This window comes from Panthera pardus, unplaced genomic scaffold (genome assembly GCF_024362965.1).
Source record: "Panthera pardus isolate Hobbes unplaced genomic scaffold, ASM2436296v1 HiC_scaffold_17, whole genome shotgun sequence".
NCBI lineage: Eukaryota > Metazoa > Chordata > Mammalia > Carnivora > Felidae > Panthera > Panthera pardus.
In genome coordinates, this window is record NW_026526732.1 from 54,492,811 (window position 1) to 54,517,283 (window position 24,473).

The 24,473-nt window shown below is 43.7% G+C and overlaps 1 protein-coding gene across 8 annotated transcripts in view; it reads left to right on the forward strand.

Moving 5' to 3' along the window:
- The window catches only part of SCML4 (Scm polycomb group protein like 4), a 124,961-nt gene that overhangs the window by 79,585 nt on the left and 20,903 nt on the right, over positions 1 to 24,473 (forward strand). For 4 of the 8 annotated variants that reach the window (XR_008422931.1, XR_002078247.2, XM_019443018.2 and 1 more), the window contains 2 exons: positions 2,939 to 3,133; positions 20,948 to 21,238. Coding sequence is in view for 5 of the 8 variants with exons in the window: in XM_019443018.2 (XP_019298563.1) it covers positions 2,939 to 3,133; positions 20,948 to 21,238 (486 nt within the window). In the remaining 3 variants the exon portion in view is untranslated. Of the gene's footprint in view, positions 1 to 2,938; positions 3,134 to 18,797; positions 18,924 to 20,947; positions 21,244 to 24,473 lie in introns of those variants that run through there. The other 4 variants (XR_002078248.2, XM_019443020.2, XM_053904604.1 and 1 more) reach the window with 4 other exon arrangements.

Here is a 24,473-nt window from a genome sequence, read left to right on the forward strand (position 1 = left end):
CAAGCAGGGACATTTTATTTAACTTGAGATCCCCAGGGCTTGGAGGTGAGGAGGTTGTCTAACCAGTTTCCCCAGCTGTGATTGGTTCTGCCCACCTTCTGGAGCTCCCTCTGGGCAGGAAGGGGGGTCTGACTTGCTGGTAACTGACTAAAATAGAACTTGGCAAAGTCCAGTGCATGTGGCTGACCCAGAGTGACTTTTAAGAAACTTTGGCAGAGGCAAGCAGAGACAAGAGGAAGAAGTACTGCATCAAGAGAGGGTAGGAGGAGAGTCTTATTGTCAGCCTTCTGAGATCCCACTGGCCATTGTGGTATTTTTCTGAGAGCCAGGTTCTCAAACCTGGGCTCCCTCTGAGGTTTAGAGCCTTGTCCTTTTCTTTGCTGAATACCAGGACTCAAGACACAGACACAGTGCTAAGAGAAAATTCTTCCTGTACTGTGTGCCCACCCTCTTCAGCGAATTCCATCCCACTGAGTTTTTCATGGCCCCTCCCCCTAAGCTGGGAGAACTTAGCCCATTTTCCCTGCTCTCCTGCTCAGCCCTTCTGTGGCCTCAGGGGCCTTGGCACTGGGGAGCAGGTTCTGCAGTGCCTGGCACAACACAAGCCCGGGAAGAGCCCTGCCAACTTTCCCTTGGCTGAGGGATTCCCAGGAAGTCCAGAGCTGAGCACTCAGTCTTGGTGTCTTGGAGAATGCAGTAGCACCAGGGACTCTTCATGCTGCCTCCTTGAGGTGCCAGAGCAGCAAGGGGGTCCTTCATGTTACTGAGGGCAAATATGGAAGCTCAGCAAGCTGTGAGAGGGGCCCAAGGATAAATAGACTCTCCCACTTTCCACCTCACCCTTAGGGCACTGCTTTCTAAACATTCCCATGGCACAACACAGAAAATGGTGACATTGATGCTGGCACATTGGGCTGAAGGAACCAGACTGCCATGGGCGGGCCTTGGGCCAGCTCAAGGGCTAAGGGAGCAGTATTGCATGCCCTGCCCGAGCCATGCTATCCCAGAGGGGTAGGCCTCATGGTCTCATAAATGCCATGGCTGCTTCGATGAGGTGGTCCTTCCAGGCACCTCTGGGAATGTATGCACCTTGATTTTTGGATTAGGCCTGATGACTCAGACTCTCCTGCTATGGGTTCAGTTTCCATCACACTTACTCTTCTGAAATATTGGAGGCAAACAGTGACACTCACACTAAGGGGGAATTTCCAGAGTGTCTGAGTTGCCGGGGTGAACCCCTTCGTGGGCCTGTTGGTAGTGCTTTGCCAGCTCTCCCAAGCAGAGTCACTTGGAGTATTAACATGACAGTCAAGGGCCACCTAGAGGCCACATGAGTTGGAAAAACTGCTCTTCACCCTCTTCTCAGTCTCCTTATCTGTAACTTGGGATAATAACCTCTTGTCTACTGTCCTCATAGGATAGAATGATGGATACGAATGTTCTTGTCAAACTATAAAGAGCTTATACACACAAAAAATGGATTCTTTTGGCTTCTAATTAAAATGTTTTGTTTCGTGTTAGTTCTGAAATCAAAACTACCTCTGGTTTTGTCCCTGCCCAGCCCCTGTTATGTGCCAGTCTTTGGGAGATAAAATGTAAAAAATCTCTTGGTGTTAACAATGAATGGCGGAGACATGGGTGGGGGCAGTATGTCCTCCTAGGGTCTCCTTCTGTGTTCCTCACACTGGAGCTGGTATGCAAGCTTCATGGGGCAAGAGAGGGCTGTGAGGACGATTACAGACAGGGGTATGCTGGAAGAAACATGTTTCTTCTAAATTCTGGTAACCCTGTAGAAATTGAATGTGGTCTAGAATCATTATGGAGAGATTATTCTTCTTTTTAAAGAGTCCTCCCCGAGAAAGGTAGAAAGAACCCTAAACTCTGTGATGCTGGATTAGAGCTAAAGACCTCAACATGAACTCAGGTTTATTTGGATCTATCTATCTATCTAGATCTAGACCTATCTATCAACGAGCATATCCAGTGCCCAAATCTTAGTTTCTAAATATCACTCTTCAATAACAAGGAACCAAGGATGTTGGAGAAATGGCTGAAATTAGGGCAGGGGCAGGGAAAATGCAAGATGAAACTGAGGCATATTAAAGTATCAGTAACCAAAGAGTTGCTAAAAAAAAAAAAAAAAATGAGGGCATGTCATAGGGACACAGGACACTAAAAGTCCCAAAGACAAAATTTAAGCAACAAAATAAATAACATAATATTGGATAACCCACAGTACAAAATAAATACATTAAGTCTATACTGATATTAGTAAATGATTGAATAAATGAAGGAATGAAGGAATAAATGGAGGACAATGGACGGTTCTTTCTTTCAGAAGAATTCCAAATAATACAGAGACTCTCCCCTCTTTGAGAGGTAGAGCTTAATCCTTCTACCACCCTTGAGTGTGGGCAGGAACTTGTGACTTGTTTCCAAGGAATGGAATATGGAAAATACAGTAGAGAAATGCAGCAAACGCTATCTGGCCAAGTGATAAAAGCTGACATCCCAGTGATGTCGTGGGAACATCATGTACCCTTGATCTGATAACAGGAGAGGGACACTTCACTTCTTCTCCAAAAACCTTAACCCCAGTCACATCATGAAAAAAAAAAAATCAGACAAACCCAAATTGAGGGACATTTTACAAAATATCTGACTGGTACTCTTCAAGACTGTCAAGGTTATGCAAAACAAGGTAAGTCTGAGAACAAGTCACAAACCAGAGGAGACCAAGGAGACGTGACAACTAAACCCAGCATGGTCTCCTGGATGAGGTCCTGGAACAGACGCAGGACATGAAGTGAAAACGCAGGTGAAATCTGAATAAAGCTTAGTTAAAAACAGAACACAACTGAAAAAACAAAAACCTCCTTCCAGGGACTTGTGGCTTTCTCATGCCCCGCTCTGAGTTGCTGTCTCTGTGGCATTTCAGTGTCGGCATCCTTCGATGGGAAACAGCACCTGCGGAGCCTGCCTGTGGTGAATAGCATCGGGTACGTCCTCCGTTTCCTCGCCAAGCTGTGCCGAAGCCTTCTGTGTGATGACCTCTTCAGCCACCAGCCCTTCCCCAGGGGCTCCAGTGGCTCTGAGGAAACCCAGGAGAAGAAGGAAGGCAGAATGGAGTCAGGTAGGCTTTGTCCTTCTGTGTTTCCTGTGCCTGCAGGTGGTCCCAGGTGTCCCTGCCCTCCCACGAGCTCCTGGGAGCTTTCTTGCTGGAGGCCCACAGGCGGCCTCTCTGCCAACCGTCCATCCCAGGGAGCAGTCAGGAATGGCCAAGACGGAAGGTACCTCGACAGTCCTCACCCAGGTTGCAGTGGGAAGAGATCACTCTAGCTACTGAGAGCTGATGCTATAGCATTTAGGCTTATGTTATTAGAATCTGGATGAGACCACATCACATATAATGAGTGATTTTCTTCACTCTCTTCTAATTAAGACTCTTGGGCACTTATGCATCATTGTTGAGTAGTTGAAAGACTATCACAGTAAGGAACTAATAAATCCTGAAGAAACTAGGGATAAGGAAACAGATTACGTTGGTCTTGCTTGGGGGCCTCAGATACCCACCCATGTCAATAAACAGAGTGTCTATTACTGCAGGGATTTGACCAGGCCACGAATCAAATATGTTTTTCACTAAGAGTCAGAGTCTCTCTCTCGTCACAGGATGGAAAGTGAGCCAGGGGCTGAGTGCCTTTTGTTGCAGAGTAGCTCAGCATAGGAAAGCTAGTGGGAAGGTCACCAAGGGCACACAGGGGCCACACTGCCAAAGCTGTCACAACATTGTCTGCTCAAGATACCCATAGAAGGTTTTCCTTCTCTGCTTAGCAGCCCTGAGTTATGGATTTGCAGAAAGTTAAACATGACTCTAGGTTCTGGATTCTAGGTTCCCAAGGATTAGCAGAAATGTTGCCTTTTTTCTTTCTCAGGAAGCGGTATTGTTGATATATAAAGAACACATAGTCAGTGAAACTGGAATCTAGTCATTATGTCATTCTATAAACATTTGCTGAACCTTCTTATGTTCCAACAACCATGGGAGACCTTGTCTTGTGATAAGGCAAATACACAAGGTTCAGGAAGTTTTTGAAGTATTGAGGTATTGAGTGACCAGTATTTGTAATGAAAAGTGAATACATTTGCAGGTATGTGTTCACAGGTAGGCTTAGATGCTTAAAAAAAAAGATGCTTATAATAAGAGTGGCTATATGGTAAGCCTAAGAGGACAGCAGGGAAGGATAAACTTAGATTCTTAGCATATATTTTTTTTCAGATACTGTCAAGAACCTTGTTTACAATTTTACATTAATGTCTCTAAGATCTGGGATCAGTAAGAAATTTGGCCTTTACAAATAAAGGTATCTAATTAAATATAGTCTATGTTAGCAGGTACTATATACACTTGTTGTTTTTTGGTTTTGCTTTGTTTGTTTGTGATGTCTCTATGTGGGCAAGCTTGGGAAAATGTTTTCTTCTTTCTGGGCCTCCATTTCCTAAAGGAAGTATTGCTCGTGCACAATGCTCCTTCTAGTTCTTACAGTGTGAATCTGGCCTCTCCTGTCAGCCTTAGCTGACTCAGGAACATATCCTAAAGCTAATGTATCTTCTAGTGAACCTTGCAAAGAGAATAGCAGAATGGTCTGATTTCACTTTGCAAACCCCTTGAATCACTGTTACATTGAACAATCAATGACCCATAGGATATAATTATAAAGCCACATAATTCGTGTCTCCCATTCTCCTTTAAATGTATCCTGTGGGACCACTTCTTTCCCGTCCATGGATGAAATTTTGGACAAATCTTATGACTTTTCTTGCTCCTTTCAGGTAGCAAAGCATTCTCTAGTCAACAATTAGTATATCTAGGTCAGAGTAAGAACAAAATTTAAATTTCACTCAAAGATATAACTATTTCCCATTCCCAGTTCAGATCTGCTTCAGGCCAGTTGGCTTCTCTCCACCTCACACTTAACCTTGTGTTTTTGCCCCCTCCTATATTTAGGTAATAATGATTTTGAATCCTTCATGACCAGAGTAGGGGACAGAAGTGAGGTAAGGGGTAGGAGAGTTTTTACTTGACTAATCCTGTAGTGAGTTGGCATCATACACCCTAATTTGCAGGTGTTTGAAGCTGATTCTTCATCCTGTGGGCTCTTACATGGGCATGTTGGTGATCCTACCATCTCTCACTTGCACTTTCCATGACATGAACAAATAAATACAACTCTTCTCTGGCTGGTCACTTATAATTCCTTCCACACCCCCAAATCTATAGGAAACACATCTCTAGCTTCTTTCTGCAGAGGCCCTGTTGTGCCACCACACAGTCCTGCAGTCCTAAGATGATCTGACTTTAGATCTCTCTTCTGATGGCCCACATATGGTCCTGACAAACACTACACATGATCCTTTACCCAGACAAACTGGGCAGGCTGAACCCTGCAGGCACCTCTGCTTTGTCCTCTGATCAACGTAGCCAGACTTTTGGATTTCCCATGGGAATCAAACAATAATCCATTGTGTCTCTCAACTCCAGGGACAGATATCAAGCTATTCACATGGCCACATTGAAGCCCTTGGGAGCACACTGGACAGTTGTCTCCATGATTCATCTTCTAGTCAACCTGTTTCTCAACCTCTATATTTCTTTTGCAGACGTGATGTAGGTGGTCATCTGTAGGTACAAAGCTGGCTTTCCACCTTTTATTTTTTTTTCAAGATCTGTACACTTCACACTACTTTGGGGTATCTGTTGTCTTACAGCCTCAGCCCAGACTGAAACTAAAATGGTTTCATTTTAACATCCTGTCCGAGGAGCCCCCTTCTAGCCTTCCTTAAGTAATTATTGAGGAAACTCTTGCCTTGGTTTCTACCATATTATCTCCCCTTCCAAGCTCACCATACTGGAGGACGGTTTAGTCTTTTCCCTGGAGCAGTGTAGCTACAGTTATTTCTCCCTGAAAGCTCCTTTTCTTCCTAGCTGGCCTGGCTTTGGAAGTAATAACTTGAATTGTCTTCATGAGCCTTTCCCTAGAGCATGCTGATTTGAAAAATGAATGGCTCCCAAATCAACCAACCTTGTGGAAGTTGTTTCTCATGCCCTAGGTGTTGCAAAACCAAGTGCAGTGTGCTTCATGTGTCTGGGAGTCTCAAGGAAAGTGGAAGAAGCAGCCACGTCATAGTATACTCTAAGCAGCCCCCTTGCCACATGTCTTTTCCACCAGTCTGCCGTGGAACCTAAAATGACACCATTAGAGAGTTTGCCTTTAGATTAAGACATTGCCTCTTTAGGATTGTCCTTTCAAATTTCCCTAAAAGGGTAACATATCAAGTTATTATTGCTTCAGATGAGGAACTGGCTTATACTCACTTTCCCACTTTTGTGGCAAGAGGGGCACGTGTGAGAAGGAAAGGACGGAAGTCTTTGTTGACTTTAGGTTCCATATCCATCTGGGGGACCAACATCATTCCAAAACAATATTGCAATCTTGAGCTCATTTGAACCAGGTTGTTCTCCACCCCGATGTTGTTCAATTAAAGCGATGGTCTATCAGGCTTGGTGCCACACACTTGTCCACACTCAGAGCATTTCCAGAAGACACTTGATGAGACAATAAGAAAATACAAAGCTGTGACACGTAAGAAACTATCAAAGAAACAAAGTTTGTGCCCCCCCCCAAAAAAAGGATGATTTGGAGGAAGACATGATTTTCTGTTCCAGTATACAGCAGCAGGTCATGTGGGTTTGTTCTCTGTGGTTCTGGTGATAGATTTAATTAAACCTAAGGTCTTGCCTCTCAAACTCTGGTCAGAAGCATCCTCATCACCTGAGAAAGGCAAGAGCTCAGAGGCCCTCCCACACTCTTTAACAACAGATCCCGGGTGGCTTGAAGACACATTAAAGTCTGGGAAGTGTGGATTTAAGGAATACTCTCCCAGGTAGACAACTTGGCAGCTGAAGAGCCAGGTAGAACTCTCACAAGATAGCTCCTTTAGGAGTCAGGTGGGGTTGATATTCGTAGGGAACTTTGAAAAGTCATAGAAGTAGAAGGGACTGCTTGAGCGGTAGTGATCTCCCCGTTATTGGTGACAAGTGCAGATGCCCACTTATTAGGCCATTAGAGGTAACTCTGGCAACCCAGAGAAGTAGGAGCAAGATGTCACAGCTGGAGGTGGCAGAGGCTAGCTCTGGGCAGCATGAGGTCAAGGTGCCCCAGGAGTCCCAGTGAGGGTCCTCCGCCCCCCCGCCGAGGTGGATCCCAAGGCAGAGGGGTTCATGTTAGAACAGAGAGAGGGCATCTTTCAAATCTCTTCCTCAGGCCTTTGGAATATAAACTTTCTTCTGTGATCTTTCTTCTGTGTCTGGGGCAAACCAGACTTCAGACCTCCTCAGCTGCCTGAATCCAGGCCAGAAGGTAGAGTTCTTGGCTGGAAATCAGGAACATCAGTCATTTCCCTTCAATTCTATTAATCGACAGCCAAATGTGGTGTGCATTTTAGGAAGACCAGCTCACTGGTGCTTTGCAAGAATGGAGGCAGAAACATGGATTTGATAACATTTGCGGTTCTGTCAGAAGTCATGTGATGATCACAGGGAAATTTACTGTACCTTCGAATGTTGAAAAGAAAAGGTCTCAATTATAAATAAACTCAAGCCAGTGTTTTCCAAACTTGAATGTGCTCCCGAACCACCTGGCATCTTGTTAAAATGCAGATTCTGGCCTCAGCAGGACTGGCGTGGGGCCTGGGAGTCCGCATATCTAACAGGTGCCGGGTATTGGGGCTGCTGCTGGCTGGGGACCACACTCTGAGTGATAAAGTGTGGGCTGGCAGAGTTCTGCTCACCTAGGGAAATTTAGTTCAGGTTTGCAGTAAAATGAGTCTATGTGCGCTAGGACACTATGTAAGTGTTGTCACTGAGGATGATCCCATGTCCTGTGGAGGTGTCCATGGGGTGGAGAGGAGATGGGGGGAGGGCAGAGTGGTTAGGTGAGGTGGTAGGTGTGCAGTCTGGGTGAGAAAGAGGAGGTTTGCTGCACTGGTGAGAAGGTTGAAAGAAAGCAAAGAATGACGACAGCAAATTCCTCAGTGTGGCCTGGCCATCTTCTGCAGCAGGGTCCCTGTTGCCCTTTAAGCTTCTCCGAATCCCAGAAGATGTCCGTCTGTTCTCCCCGACTCTTGTTTATACATCCTCAATGACACGTAATGCTGCCCCATACTGCAAGAATCTGGGTCCAGATCTCATCTCCCTGCCGGGTAGCCTTGGGGGCGGGGCCGCGTAGTACCCGGCCGAGCCCGACGTGTAACGGGTCTGCAGCAAATATTTACTGACTTAAATTCTATGCAACGCAACAGAACAAATTGCTCACCAAGGGTTGGGGAGATCTCTGGAAACCGCAAATGCGATAACTGAACTCTCCTGCAAGATCTAATTTAGTGATTGGTTTCCTGCCTTTTGAAGTTTTAACATGATGGGAACAAACTGTTTACTTTTGGTTGAGTAGCTTTTTTGATACACAGATGGTAGGGGGTAGGAGAGGAGGAAGGACATTTGTTCTCGAAGCGTAATGTTTTCTTCCTTGGCTGGTGGTCTTTGAGCCAGGCACCAGAAAACTACTGGAATGACAGACCTTCCCAATGTGCTCCGTTATGGTTGAACCTATGTACCCAGCCTTTAGAAATCAAATCTGCTTCCTTGTTGAAGTACAAATTCATCTAATATGATCTACAGAAAATGAGTATACAGGGAATAACTATCTTTCCAAAAGATTGTTTATTTCTAGAAGGAAATAGAGTTTATCAAGTGGCATGAATTCCATTACATGGAAACATCCATTTAGGCAGTCAGCAAACATTTAGTGAGCTTCCCCAATGGTGATGCACCGAGGCCCACAGAGTCAGGCCAATTGTTCAGAGCCACACAGAAAGGCAGCAGTGGGGAGGGAATGGAGCCCAGGTTTTCTTTTCCCTGTCCCTTTGCTTTTCTCTCAAGCCAGTTGTCAGTAGGGCCCTATTACCCAACACTTGCCAGTAGGGTGTACGTCCTGTTTCTTGACTCAGACGGCTGATGGCACAAAATGGATGTTCACAAGTGGCTTGTGGTACACCTGTGTCATTTTGTCTACCAAAGATATAAAAGAACAAAACAAACCCCAACCCCCATTTAACAAAATCTAGGCAGAAGCTGTACTCCAAGAAGATCAATTCTCTTTTCTCCTTCTGGATTTCCTGTCTTGGCCCCAAGGAGTGTTTCATCCTTGTCCTTGTGCTCTGGGTACACCCTTGCTAGGTGACATCCCCAGGACAGGCAGAGCCCATCATTCCAGACTCTGGGAGAGCTCTTTCATTTCACAAAACCCACACACAGTGGTCTGTTCCACCACACATTTGGCATCGTTTGACCTGGTATTTTAAATAATATGTGGAATGGTGGAGAAAAAAAAAAAAAAGAAGGAAGAAGTGTTACTCCAGATCCCCCTGCAGCCGCTTGTCTCCCAGTGTAGGCCAGTGACTGGAATATCTCAGAGCTATGCTCACCCTGCTACAGCCAGGGATCGTGTGAACAAAATGAGCTGTCCTGTTCTCAAGCCAAGTGTTGGAAAGAGGGTCATTTGGGAGGAGAACAAAGGATCAGTATCAAGCTCATGTGTTAAGAATCCTCTGAGAAAGTTTTGATGGAAAGGGTAAAAGAGGAATGTCCCTAAGGTCTACGGCAAATACAAAGGCCTTTCCTGTATTTTCAGATGGACAGGTCTGGGAGAAGCCCAGCCACAGCTCCTACAGCATGAAAGGGGGAACATTTGCCAGCGTGGGATTCCTAACTTTAGTTCTGCCCCTGGGTATAATATGATTCATGTAGGAAAAGTTATTTATTGTGTTTCTAGTTATATCATTCATTAATTTATAATATCTGTACATATTTTAAAGCATTTACTTAGGGGCGCTGGGTTGGCTCAGTTGGTAGAGTGTGTGACTCTTGATCTCAGGGTTGTAAGTTCAAGCCCCATGTTGGGTGTAGAGATTACTTAAAAAAATAAAATCTCACACACAAACAAACAGACAACAACAAACATTGAACTAAAAGGGAAAAATACAACCTCTCGAGAAAGGCCTGGGTTTTGTAGAATTTAAAATAGATTTTTTTCAATGTTCAGTGATTTAGTGACTCTCTTTGCATTGCAAGGCTTAGGTTCTCTTCTGAGACCTGTAGATACTGAGGAAGCACAAGATAAGTATTCAATACTTATTGTTAAATGAATGAGTGTTCCAATTAAGTTGTTATATAAAGGTAAACTTTATGAACTCTCTCCTATTAGTGGGTAGTTTCTGGGTCTCATACACAAGCAATACAAACCCTTTGCTAAAAAAATCCCATAAACTTCCTTGCAGAGAATTGAATAGGTATTCTATAGCAGATACATCCTAGCTGCTACTGAATTAATAATTATAATTTCCAACCTGGATATGCAGAGTCAAGGGAAATGAAACAAATGGCCTTTTCTCATGTGTATTAGTTATCTATTGCTAGTGACAAATTACCCCCAAAAGTTAGTGGCTTCAAATAACATTTATTATCTCAGTTTCTGTGAGTCAGCAGTTCAGGGGCAGCTTAACTGGGTCCCCTGGCTCTGGGTCTCATACCGGCCTCCATCCCGAACTAGGAAAGGATCCACTTCCTAGCTTATTCGTGTGGCTGTTGGCAGGATTCAGTTTCCTATGAGTTGTTGGTTTCTTGCCATATAGGCCTCTCCACAGAGCATCTCACAACATGGCAGCTTGCTTTATACCAGCATGAGGAATGCAAAGTATCATGAGCCCTCCTAAAAGTCAGGATATACATTTAGAACCAAAGCTTCGGAGATGTCCTCTATTCTGGTGACTCCAACGTTTTCCTGATTGAGGACCCCTTTTAATTTCCTTGAAGTTCTAGAAAGACCAGAAAGTGTGTGGCTGTTGAGGAAAAAGAACATGACTGTGGAAGGTGTCCCCCTCTCATCACCCTCCCTCACCTCTTAGGAGTTCCCACAAGAACTTCGGGTAGAGGCAGGGCAAATGTGCAAGACCATATAGAGAGTGATTATAGAACCTGCTTTCCTCTTAAGACTGGAAGAGCATTCATTATCCCAAATGGCTAGCGTTGGGCAAAATTGCCTTTGGGCAAAATTTCCACAGGAGGAAATCAACCCAGAGGCTTAGCACAAAGTCTTAGGCAAACCAGAAACATTTGAGAGGACTACAGTTCAGGTGTCAGGCATTAAAATTATGGTTGGTTTCTGTGCATCTCATTAGGGGAGAAAAAATATAAATGTGCTTAAATGGACCAGAGGGGAGTCATAAGGTTGATTCTGAGGGCTGAGTGATCTGAACTTAGAGGCAAGCTTAAAGGGAAAAATCTATACTGGCCAGAGACCAAGTTAATGGAAAATTTAATTGAAGCGAATGAAATGCTAAGCCTCGTAGGTGGTGTGGCCTGGTGCCCTTTGAACCGGGAAGGCTGGGACAGGAGGCCACAGAGGGCCCTGAGGGAAAACGTGATGAGCTTATCTGAGCAAGAACAAGGGCGGGACTGAGGCTGAGAAAAGAAAGTCTGCAAACCTCCACTCGAGCCTCAGAGAAAGGCAGCCCGAGGGCAGAGAGGAAATCTGCTGGTTTCTGCCACCACCTAGGAGTCCTTAGAAGTCCTCTCTGCCTCCCGGAGCAGTGCTGGGTGCCCGTGGTGCTGGAGAGGAGTGAGGCTGAGGCTGCCTGGTGGCAGACACCGTCAGCACCTGAGGTAGGAAACAATGGCCCCCTGTTGGGGCTCTCAGCAGGGTGCAGCTCTGCTGGGGACCTGCTACTGTTTCCGGGGGTCTTCTCCCTCTTGCCCCCTTCCTCTTTCGGCTTCTCCCCTTGCATGTCTTTCTCTGCATTCCAGAGCTTACTGGCTGTGCTCTCTAGGTGGTGGCACCTGGTTAAGCGCCGGGTAATAGTGATCCCCCAGCTTTTCCAATGGCAGCATATGGGGGCCATGGTGCAGCTTCCTTTTCTGATCTGGGTTTCAGAGCTGGGATCTGCTGAGCTCCCTTCTCTTCAAGCAGCCGAGCCAAGCTGTTCACACATGGAACGCTCTGGACACTGACCCAGTGGTTTGACTTTCTTGCCAGCCTGGGCAGGGTTGTGCGGCCTGCTGGACGGGGCAGGCCGGCTGGCAATCGATCCTGGAGAAAGGCGGTGGCTGCCGGTCGGGGCGGGGGAAGGTGGCGGTGATGATTATAGAAAAGGATCACTGTGTGCAGCTGTCCCTTTAACTGGGGAGTTATGCCTGATGTGGGGAAATAGGGTGGGGAGTGGAGGGTGAGTGTGTGTGTGCGCGCACACACACATGTGAGAGAGCGGGTGGGGACAACTGTTTGTAATGAAAGTGAATAGTTTCTAAGACTCTGGAATTTGGGGGTTATTATGGCATGATTAGGTATTATTTGAGAAATATTCTGCAGATGGTGGTATTGATGCTTTTCAGGGCTTCATTTGGTTGGAAACTCCAAGTAAAGTGCCAGTTTAAGTGTTTTAATAAAATAAACAGTCCAAGTTCACTTAACTGGGAGCAGTTAGGTCTTGTGTCCCAAATGACAAAGGGTCAACACCAGCCTGAACTAAAACTCCATCAGAAGGGTCTGTACTTTTAGACACGTGGGCCCTCTTTTCCTCTCTGTGCAACTCTCTGCTTTGGGACTTTCTCTTTCTCTCGCTCTCTATCGGCTTTCTTCTTCCTGTCCCTCTGTCTCTTCCTGCTTCTCTTTGGATGTTCTCTACATCCTAGGTGCTCTTGCCTGACCCTCCAGGACTGCAACAGGAGTGGGTTGCACTGGGTGGGTGACCTGGAAGCCTCTGCAGAGGTGAGGGGGGTGGGAGATGTCCACGCACTCCTGACCCTAAAGTTTGTTTCCCAAAAGGGGAGGTTTAGACACAGCTCAGATTCAGAAGCAAGTGGGTATCCCTGGAGGCTTGAATGGGTTGGAACTCTTCTAGAGTGTTCTTTGGCCTCCCTGGTGGGCAGGCTGCATGTACAGAGGCTGGGGGAAAACGTAGTTCTCCAACAGTTTGGCAATGGTGAAAAAGGAACACCAGGCTCTCCTGAAAATTCCTAAGACTTTAAACCCTGAAAATGTGGTAGCCTCTTTGTGCCATCGGTGCATTTGCTTTCTATTTAAGCTTGCTCATGTGATAGTACAAGAGCAGATTGTTCCTTTCTCTGGAGGAAAGTTTTAGTGATTTTACAGGCGGCATCCTTTGTCTCCTGGATAGAGGCAGGGAGGTTATAAAGAAAAGTACAAGAGACGCCTCTCATTTGCCTCACTCTGCTGAGCTCAGATTCTCCACAGAGATTAAATGGCCTTAAACAGAGGCCGGGTTGGATCCTCCTGTTTAATGAGAGGTGCCAGGGTGACAAGCTCATTTCACATGAGAAGTGATTTTCTAAAAATCAGGGAGAGAAAGACCACGAACGTCTTAACCCTGTCAGCCCTGTGGTTTGCTGCGAGTTTGTACAGGAGTTGGAACCGCGCAGGGCACTCGTGCCTGACAATCTCAGGACTGCTGGCCCCATCTGGTGTTCACTCACCAGTCAGCCACCAAACCGCTTGAGAAGTGCACTTCTCTCCTCAAGTATGGGTTTGGTCCTTCTTCTTAGGAACTTTAAATAATGGTTTTAGGTAACAGTCCATGTGTCACACTATGAAATTCTTAAGCTACTAAAAGTTCTGCATACCTATAATTCATCTACCTGTATGTTGATGACTTTGTAGTTTTGAATAGTATAAAGGCTAGTATCTTTTTTTTTGAATATATGAAATTTATTGTCAAATTGGTTTCCATACAACACCTGGTGCTCATCCCAAAAGGTGCCCTCCTCGATACCCATCACCCACCCTCCCCTCCCTCCCACCCCCCATCAGCCCTCAGTTTGTTCTCATTTTTTAAGAGTCTCTTATGCTTTGGCTCTCTCCCACTCTAACCTCTCTTTTTTTTTTTTTTTTTCTTCCCCTCCCCAATGGGTTCCTGTTAAGTTTCTCAGGATCCACATAAGAGCGAAAACATATGGTATCTGTCTTTCTCTGTATGGCTTATTTCACTTAGCATAACACTCTCCAGTTCCATCCATGTTGCCACAAAGGGCTATATTTCATTCTTTCTCATTGCCACGTAGTATTCCATTGTGTATATAAACCACAATTTCTTTATCCATTCATCAGTTGATGGACATTTAGGCTCTTTCCATAATTTGGCTATTGTTGAGAGTTATAAAGGCTGGGATCTGGCAGCCATCTTTTTTCCCCCATTTTTAAAAATTTTATTTAAATCCAAGTTAGTTAATGTATAGTGTAATAATGATTTCAGGAATAGAATTTAGTGATTCATCGCTTCCATATAACACCCAGTGCTCATCCCAACGACTGACCTCCTTAATGCCCAACGCCCATTTAGCCCATGCCCCCCACCCAACATGCCTTCAGCAACCCTCATTTGTTCTCTGCATTTAAGAGTCCCTCATGGTTTCCTCCCTTTCTGTTTTTATCTTATTTTTCCTTCCCTTCTTCCATGTTCATCTGTTTGGTTTCTTAAATTCCACATATGAGTGAAATCATATGATATTTATCTTTCTCTGACTGACTTATTTTGCTTAGCATACTACATTCTAGTTCCATCCACAGCGTTGCAAACTAAAGCAAGAGAAATTGGGGTTAGATGTAAGGAAGAAATTTTAGCCAATGAGATTTGTCGTACAATGACCTCACTCTGAGGGAGATTGTAAAATCTCTTGCAGGAAGCTTTTAAATAAGAGGCTCATTTATTTTCCTTATTTACCACCCAGCTTGAAAAGAGAGGTTGGACTAACTAACTCAGTGCATTCCAGTGTTAATACACCACCTTCACAATTTTTGTACAACCATATGACAACTGTAGAAGTGTTCACTCAAGAGATTCCTTTAACAGGTTCATTTCTTTTAACTTTAGCTGTTAGTAACCTCAAGCAATGATATTGTGTCAGTGAAATCATAGTTCAATGGGCTAATTAAATTTTTTTATTGCTGTACACTAAAATACATGACTATAAAAAATAATGTTCATCTGTTGTGTCTTCCAAAAAGATACATGTTCAAGTCCTAACTTCCAGTGCCTGTGAATGGCACTTTCTTTAAAAACATTTTTTTTAATGTTCATTTATTTTTGAGAGAGAGATAGTGCCAGTCAGGGAGGGGCAGAGAGAGAGCGGTGGGGGGGGGGGGGGGGCGGGGGGGAGACACAGAATCCGAAACAGTCTCCAGGCTCTGGGCTGTCAACACAGAGCCCAATGTGGGGCTCAAACTCATGAACCATGAGATCATGACCTGAGCCGAAGTCAGACACCTAACAGACTGAGCCACCCAGGCGCTCTGGGACTTTCTTTAGAAATAAGGTTTTTGCAGATGTAATCCAGACCAGGTCATACTGAATTATGGACCCTAATCCAGTGACTGATGTCTTTCTAAGACATTTGGACGCAGACACAGATGCACAGGGAAGATGCCATGTGACAATGGAGGCGGATTAGAGCCATGTGTCTATCATGAAGGATTGTTGGCTACACAAGCAACGAGGTAGAGGCAAGGAAGGATCCTACCTTTGAGCCTTAAGAAAGAACATGGCTCTGCCGACACTGTGATTTCATGCTTCTAGCATTCAGAACTACAAGAGAATACCTTTCTGCTGTTTTAGGCCACCAAGTTTATGGTAATTTCTGCAGCTTTAGGAAACGAACACACCAAAGTCACACCTGATATCATCCCCTGTCCCACCAGTGAGACACATCTAACACTTGGGGAGATGATGGGCTGGTTGCTCTCTGCAGGCCCTTTTCAGTCCTGTAGGTAAATAATGACGGCCTTCATTATATCAGTCATCTTTATGCTTTGGCGTGATGTAAGTGTCAGCACCCCTATTTATAAAGGTGAGGAAAAGGCTGTTTGAACCAGGTTTGAGCAGCTGTGTCTCATCAATTCTGAACGGCACCCTGGTGTGTGCACCTGTACGTGTTGTTCGCTCCCAGGCTTCCTGGGAGCTCCAGGCGATGCAGAGCCCCCATGGGGGGGCTTGCGGACCTGTCTCCATGGCTGTTCACCCGCTGCCTCTGGAATCACTGGTGTATCCTTTGCTGGGTAGAAGGCCATGGCTTGATGGTCTCTCAAGTCGGTTTTACTTTTTGATGAATTCATTTGGATCCCAGCCCAGAAACTGACTTTTTATTACCTTTGATCTCACCCATGGTCGTCAGCAGTTTTTAAACCAATAAAGTCCATGTTCCCGTGTTCCCCATTTCTGCACGTTGTCATAGGAGAACAATCTTTCATCTGCATCTCTATTTTCCAGCTATAGTGCAGATTGGAGAATTATCCGCATTCTCTGCCTTATACTATCAGAACTATGTAGACATATTTAATTTGGATTTAAAATATTTAATAAACAAAATAAACATTTTAGTTACATCTTTTTTTTATCATTGGTTGTCATTTATTTACATGAATTGTAATGCATGTTCTATGCAACGGCTGCCTGACTGCTAACAGCACCCAAATGTCTACTCAATAAATATTTATGGAGTGCCTTCTGTATGCCAGACACTATGAGTAGCTTCCTCACATATACCAAAGCACCTGCCACTAGGGATCAAAGGATACCAAAAGGATTGGTATCTCAGATACCAAATCAAAGATACCAAAAGGATTGGTATCTCAGATAATGAGAACATTCCAAAAAGGGGACTATAATGGCAGCCTTACTCCTTACTGGCTTAGAATGGTGCTGGCCCATAGTGGGTGCACAATAAGTGTTAGTTTTCCTCTTCCCACAAACAGTGTATGAGGATTCCAATTTCTCTACAGCATCAACATTTGTCTTTATCTGACTTTTTTATTGTAACCATTCTAGTGAGTGTGAAGTTATAGTTCTTTGTGGGTTTGATTTGCATTTCCCAATGGCTAATGATGGGGAACATGTTTCATGTGTTTATTAGCCATTTGTATATCTTTTTTGGAGAAAAGTCTATTCAAGTCCTTTGCCCACCTTTAAATTAGGCTGTCTTTTTATTATTGAGTTACTCTGGAAACAAGTCCCTGATGAGATATATGATTGGCAAGTATTTTCTCCCATTCCGTGGGTTATCTTTTCACTTTTTTTTTAATGGTATCTTTCAAAGCACAGAAGTTTGAAATTTTAATAAAGTCCAATTTGTGTATTGTTTTCTTTTGTTGATCACGCTTTTGGTGTCAAATGTAATAATGCCTTGCCAAACTCAAGGTCATGAAGATTTATTCTTATGTTTCCTTCTAAGAGTTTTATAAATTCTTGCTCTTACATTTAAGTCTTTGGCCAATATTGAGTTGATTTTTTTGTATATGGTATGAAGTAAGGGTCCAATTTCATTGTTTTGCATGTGGATATCCGGTTGTTCCAACACCAGTTTGTTGAAAAGGTTTTTCTTTCCCCACTAAATGATTTTGACACCCTTGTGGGGAATCAGTTGAACATGCATTGGTTTATTTTTGAACTCTCAATTCAATTCCATTGATCTACATGCCTACTCATATTCCAGCATCACACTGTCTTTACTATCATTGCTCTGTAGTCAATTTTGAAATTGGAAAGTGTGAATGCTCCATTTTGTCCTTTTCTCATGATTGTTTTGGTTAATCTTGGTCCCTCGAAAATTGTATGAATTTTAGAAACAGCTTGTCAGTTTCTACAAAGAAGTCAGCTGAGATATTGACAAGAATTACATTGACTCTATAGGTCAGTTTAAGGATTATTGCCATCTTAACAATATTCAGTCTTCTGATTCACGAACATGGGATTTTCCCCTGTTTGTTTAGATCTTCTTTACTTTCTGTCAACAGTATTTTATAGTTTTCAGTTTTACACTTCTTTTATTAAACTTATTTCCCCATATTTTATTCATTTAACGTTATTATAAATGAATTGTTTTCTTAACTTCATTTTCAGATTGTTTAATCTGAAACACAATTGGTATTTGCATATTGATCTTGTATCCTGCAACCTTGCTAAACTCGTTTAGTAGTTCCAATAATGTTTTAATGGATTCTTTAGGATTTTCTACATACAAGAGATAGTTGTATTTCTTCCTTTCCATCTAGGTGCTTTTTCTTTCTTTTTCTTACCTGATTGGGTTGGCTGGAACTTCCAGTAAAATGTTGAATAGAAGTGGTGAGAATAAGCATCCTTGTCTTTTTCTTGATCTTAGGAAGAGAAGCATCTAGTCTTCCACCATTAACTATGATGTTAGCTATAGGGTTTTTGTAGATGCTATCTCTCCAGTTGAGGAAGTTCCCTTCTATTCCTAGTATGTTGAGTGTTTTTATCAGGAAAAGACAATGGATTTTGTCAAATCTATTGAGATCATTGTACCATCTTTGTTTTTTTATTCTATTTATATGGTATATTACATTAACTGATTTTTAACTGTTAAAACAATCTTGCTTTCCTGGGATAAATCCTACTTGGTCACAGTGTATAAGTTATACTATATGTTATAGGATTTGATTTGCTAGCATTTTGTTGAGGATTTTTGTATCCATATTCATAAGAGATATTATTCTATAATTTTCTATTCTTGGAATGTCTTTGTCTGGATTTGGTATCAGGTTAATAGTGGCCTTATAGAATGAGTTGGGAAGTATTCCTTCCTTGTATTAGTTTGCTTGATCGCCACAACAGAATACCACAGTCTAGTTGATTTAACAATAGAATTTATTTTCTCAGAGTTCTAGAGGCTAGACGAGTGAGATCAATGTGCTGTCAGGGGTGGTTTCTGTTGAGAGCGCTCTTCCTGATTTGTGAACAGCCACTGTCTTGCTGTGTCCTCGCATGGCCTCTTCTCTGTGCATGTATGTTGCTGGGGGGGGGGGGGCAGGTGGGAGGAGAGGGAGAGGGAGAGAGAGAGAGAGAGAGAGTGAGAGAGAGCTAGTGAGCATGTGTTGTCAAATTAAGGTCCTACCCTTAAGACCTCACTTAACCTTTACTACCTTCTTGTATGTAGTCACTTTGGGAGTTAGGACTTCAACATATGAATTTTAGAGGACACACTTTAGTCCATAACATTCCTCTTCTATCTTTTGGAAGAGTTTGTAAAGAATTGGTTTTAATTTTTCTTTAAATGCTTGGTAGGATCCACTCATGAAACCATCTGGGCCTGGGATTTCTTTGTGAGTAGTTTTGATTACTGATTCATTCTGTCTACTTGTTACAGGTTTACTCAGATTGTCTATTTTTTTTTTTTGAGTCAGTTTTGGTAATTTGTCCATTTCTTCTGTCTACATTCTTCTTCTATCTAATGTATTGGCATATGATTGTCCATAGTATTCCTTAATGATCCATTTATTTCTGTAAGATTGGTAGTTATGTCACCTCTTTCATTTCTGTTTCTGATCATTTGAATCTTCTTTTTTCCTTGCCCAGTCTAGCTAAAGTTTTTCAATTTTGTTATTGTTTCGAAGAGCCAGCTTTGGATGCATTGATTTTCTCTGTTGTTTTTTTAGTCTTTACTTATTTCTGCTTTAATCTTTATTTCTTTCCTTCTGCTTAGTTAGGTATAGTTTGCTCTTTTTTTCCCTAGCATCTTATCATGAAAGATTAGGTTATTAATTTGAGATCTTTCTTCTTTTTAATGTAATTATTTACAGCTATAAATTTTGTTTTAAGCACTGCTTTAGCGACATCCCATATGCAATGACTTTTATTTCCAGACAAGATCCATATATTTTCCAACATATAAGAATTGCTAGTTGCCCTAATAAAATCAAGTCTTAATCTTTCATTATCTACATTATGGGAGGAATCCATAATGAAGAAAACATCTGGGTCTTGTGGCCTCAAATGTGTTACCCCATTGCCAACCTTGGAGGATCCACTGGTTTTTGTTACTCTAACAATTTTCTTTGTGCATGTCAAGATCTGTTTTGACCATATGTGGTATAAAGATGATTACTGATGGGACCAGGCACATGTGATCTTGTCTGGGACTGGAGGGACTAAAGACAAGGAATTCCTAGAATATTTTTCTTTTTCTTTCTATTCCCATAATCCTCCTGAACTTTCTCCTTAAAAATAAAACAAAACACCCCACACCATTTGGCCATAGGTATAGCTCACAGAGTTCAACAGGGAGTTCAAGCTTTAAAAGTATAGAAAATTGTGATTTACTTGAGCAAAGGGGAGCTGATGATGAGGTTGGCTGACTCTTCAGCAGCTTTACTCCCCCTGCACTTTTGATTGGCTCTTTATCTCTCAAATGCAGGTTATGGGGAGGACCGTGGGGCCAATAAGGTCAGCATTTGTGTCCCCAGCTTGTTAGCTTTGGAGGAAGGACAGTACCCTTCTGTGCATTGAGACTAAAATTGGGGGGGGGGTGGAGGGGGAAGAACCATTGCCCCTGTGTCACCACCCAGGCCAAAGTGATTCTCCTAACTCAAGGGCATTGTAACTCTTGCTTGATTTCTCCAAAGCATCCTGGGCCAAGTGAGGCTAGCAGTGTTAGTGGGCAAGAGAAAAGAGTGCAGGGAGAATCAGACAAGCTAGTAGCGACTGCTGGAGAGGCAACACCATGGAAGGAGAAACACCTTTGAATTTTACTTCCAAATCACCAATAACCAAATTAATCCCTTTTTCTTCTGAACACGGAAGGGGCACATCTCCCATCTGTTCTTTGGGATATGCTTTGTTGGTGAGACAAGTGTCTCAATCTGCTGAGAGGTGAACTATTTGGGATTATGATATGGGGTGCATTCCTCCTCATCTCTCATTCCTACAGGTAGCGGCACCCATGCCACTGAGGAAATGTTTGCCAAGATTGTCAGGTAGCCCCTGGACTTGCTTTCTGATCTCTGCTTCTCTGTCCTGCCTTCTTGCTTAGTAAAAACAGTCACCACTGAGGAGTGCCTGGCGAACCCTGTGGGCATGAACCGCTACAGCATGGACCCCTCCGCCTCCACCTTTAGCCACAGGGGCTCCTTGCCCACCTCTTCCTCGCTGTACTGCAAGAGACAGAACTCTGGAGATGGCCACCTTGGGGGAGTCTTGGCCACCACTGCCAGTGGTCCCCGCTCCAGCCCCATGTCCTCTGGAGGCCCCTTGACACCTGGGCTGAGGCCCCCAGGCTCCAGCCCCAAGAGAAACGGGACCCCTCTTGAAGGAAACAGATGTGGTAATGTAATGCATGCTCTGGCTTCCCCATGACTTAACCTCCTATGCCCTTGCTCTGGGATAACTGCATGTAGGGGGAAGGGGGTGGCTTCAGGGGGAACAATGCTATCTGAATATGGAACACTGGAAAATTGGAAGCCCTTTCAAGAATTTTTGTTGTTCTTAAAGGCAGCTAACTTCAACTTTTGACCATAAGTAAAGAAAATAGTATATAAGAACAGGCAAGGCTGTAGGAGTAAGTAGATTCCAAAATGTACAGTGGCTCAAATGCAATAGAAATTTATTTTATTTTTTTGTTCAAGAGTCCAAGGTGGGTGTTCTTAGGTCGTGGATGCATCCCGATTCAGGGGCTCAGACTTTGTCCATTTTGTGGCCCTGCTATCCCCTATGGCCTCCATGCCCCAAACACCTACTGGGTAGAAAGGGAAAGAGTGAGGAAGGCACATACTCTTCCCTAGAGCTTGAGAATGATGCACGTCATTTCCACTCACATTTCATTGGCAAGAACTGGCCATTATGCCACACTTAACTCTAAGGGAATCTGAGAGATGTAGATCATCTCTGTGCCAGGAAAAAGAAGAACTAGATGTCAATAAAGCATCTTTTCTTGCATAGTGGGTGACATTTGTAGGACACAAATACATGGGCAGAACCAGAGTTAAACAACATTTCCTTAATGCTGGTTATACTACCTTGTGATACCTTGTTGGGATGCAATGCATGAAAGTGCTCTCATTCTAGGGATAGCTTGGTATCCATTGTTTTTTTAAATCATTTTCAAGCTTCAGTATTTCATTAATGAACAAAGGCTGTAAAGCATAGTGGATAATCCATGGAATATGGAGCCAGATGCACTGGGCTAGAATCATGGACCTACCACTTCCTGACTGTATGACCTTTTGCAAGTCTGGGTTTCTCGGTGCCTCAGTTTCCTCACCTGTAAAATTAGAATGATAACAACAGCATCTATCTCATAGGTTTGTTGGGAGGATTAAATAAGTTCACACGTGTATTTAGTGTCAGACCGAGGACATGGTAAAAGCTCGATAAAGATTAGCTGTCACAGATCACGTGAACACATCTCTCACCCAATCACAGCCCGGCAGCTCTGCACCTGAAAGCTGCTGAGGAGAGGAGGCCCCAGGCTGAGGAGTTAGGGAGTCTTCATCTTGCCCCTCTGGAGCCTCCCAATGGGTTGACCGTCTTCTTTGACAAGTCACATTTTTGTTCGGAGCCTTGGATCTCTCAGCCAGTAGCCCTGAGAAGCCACAGTGATGAGCTAGTTTGTATGATCCAACATCCTCCATTTTTCCCCTCAAAGACCTCCCACATCTCACACAAGCCTCTCCTGGCTGAGGATAGATAGAAAGGCAGGCAGGAACGCCTTGAGCAGAGGGCAGTTCTGAGGAGCAGAGTACAGAATCCCTCAGCCACGGGGGTCTTGCCAAATGTAGAGGCACCCTGCAGACTACTTCCCAACATTGTCACATAAGCCATCAGCCATGCAGAAGATTTGAGTGGGCAGAGCCCATTTTCCAAAGGAGAGAGACATTGTTCTACCTGATTTTTAAGAACGAAAGAAGAGAACAAGATTTGGCACAAATCAACATCTTAAAGTAAATGAGGGGCAGCGTTTATTTCCTAGGCTTATCCCCAGAGTTTTTGTAGCACCCGGCATGTAGTAGTTCAATAAACATTCATTATCTCTGTGTCCCCTACCATGATGCCAGTGTCCTCATGTTGCCCCTGGTTGTCAAAACACTCCTCTTGGTGCCCCTCTGCCTTTTAGCTGTCTCTTCCTGTCAACCTCTTCTCCTCAACCCAGTTCCCATTTGCTCAGGGTGATTGCAGGTCATCGCCTGATTGAGTTGACTCATAATTCTAAGAGTGTTGCCATTTTTTAAAAAGGAGATATTTACCCTGTCTTCTGGTCAAGTTGGTGGAGTATCAGGCCCGATGTCGTAAGTGTAGGATTTGAGCAATAAAAGGATGAAAAGAACTTCTATCACTACCTGAAGAATTGTCTGCTCCATCCCAGTCTATCTGGTACCCCTGGATGAGGGGAATCTTAGATCCTTCAAAGGGATCTCAAGGTAGCTTCCCTCCCACCCTGGGATGCCCTCCTATCTATCACTCCCTCAACAACTCTCTTGTCCTTCATTTTCGCCTCCTCCCCAGCCCTTTGTTCTCCAGTTAGCTGTCTGAGGGGGTCTGCCTGAGGGGTGGTCCAGACGCTCCCTGGGAACCAACTCTGAGAGAACCCTCTCTGTTAGAGCTCTGGTTAACCCCCCAGGAGATCCCCACTCACTCAGGGCTTTGCCTCTTAGGATCTTGGGTAAAATCAGAGAGATGGAGCCCACCAGTGCCTGTTACCTTCCTCTCCAAGCAAAACACTAACTGTACCCTGAATACGGATTGCCTCTTTCACTACTTAGAAATATTAGTGAGAACTTTGATGCCCTGAAAATCAGAGTTGTCCATAATTAGCTGGACGCTTTGGGGCTTTGGGAAGTTCAAAAATCACACACTCACCCACCTAGCTTCCTCATTTTAGCTGCAAAATGTAATGGTAGAAGTTCATTATTGAGCCTCTTTAGTATACTGAAGAAAAAAGAAAATTATTCACCCTTTGTAGGCACATTAACTCGAATGCTCCAAAGATTCCTTTAACCAGTGTGCTAAATGGAAACAGATACCAGAAAGCCAGCCAGCTATGTCCACTCTAGCATCAAGATGTAGGAGGGCAGTGCCAGCATCTCTGAGAGAGATTTCCACTGCTGCTTCCATCTCATTGGCCAGAACTTAGTCACATGGCTACCAGCTGCAAAGGAAACTGGGAAATATGATTTTGTTCTAAGAAACCACGATCCCAGCTGGAAATCAGGATTTCCGTTATAAAGGAAGAAGTGCAAAAAAAAAAAAAGATATTGAGTAGGTGACCGAGAGTCTCAGCCACACCTCCCAATTAGAAATGTTTGTTCCTTCTGATTCCTTCTGTAGCACTTTGTTCTCTCATCTCTAGGACTTTCTCTTCCCTGTCCCACAGTAGGAACCAGACCCTCAGCTTTGTGAGGTCCCTTGCTCATATCAAAATCCTCCATAGCCCCAGAATAGGAGCCTGCTTGCTTGAGGCACATACTAAATAACTATTTATTGAGCACCTACCAAGAGCCAGACACTTTCCATACATTATTTATGACTTCTTGCAAGTTGTATTTTATGATTTATTATAATAT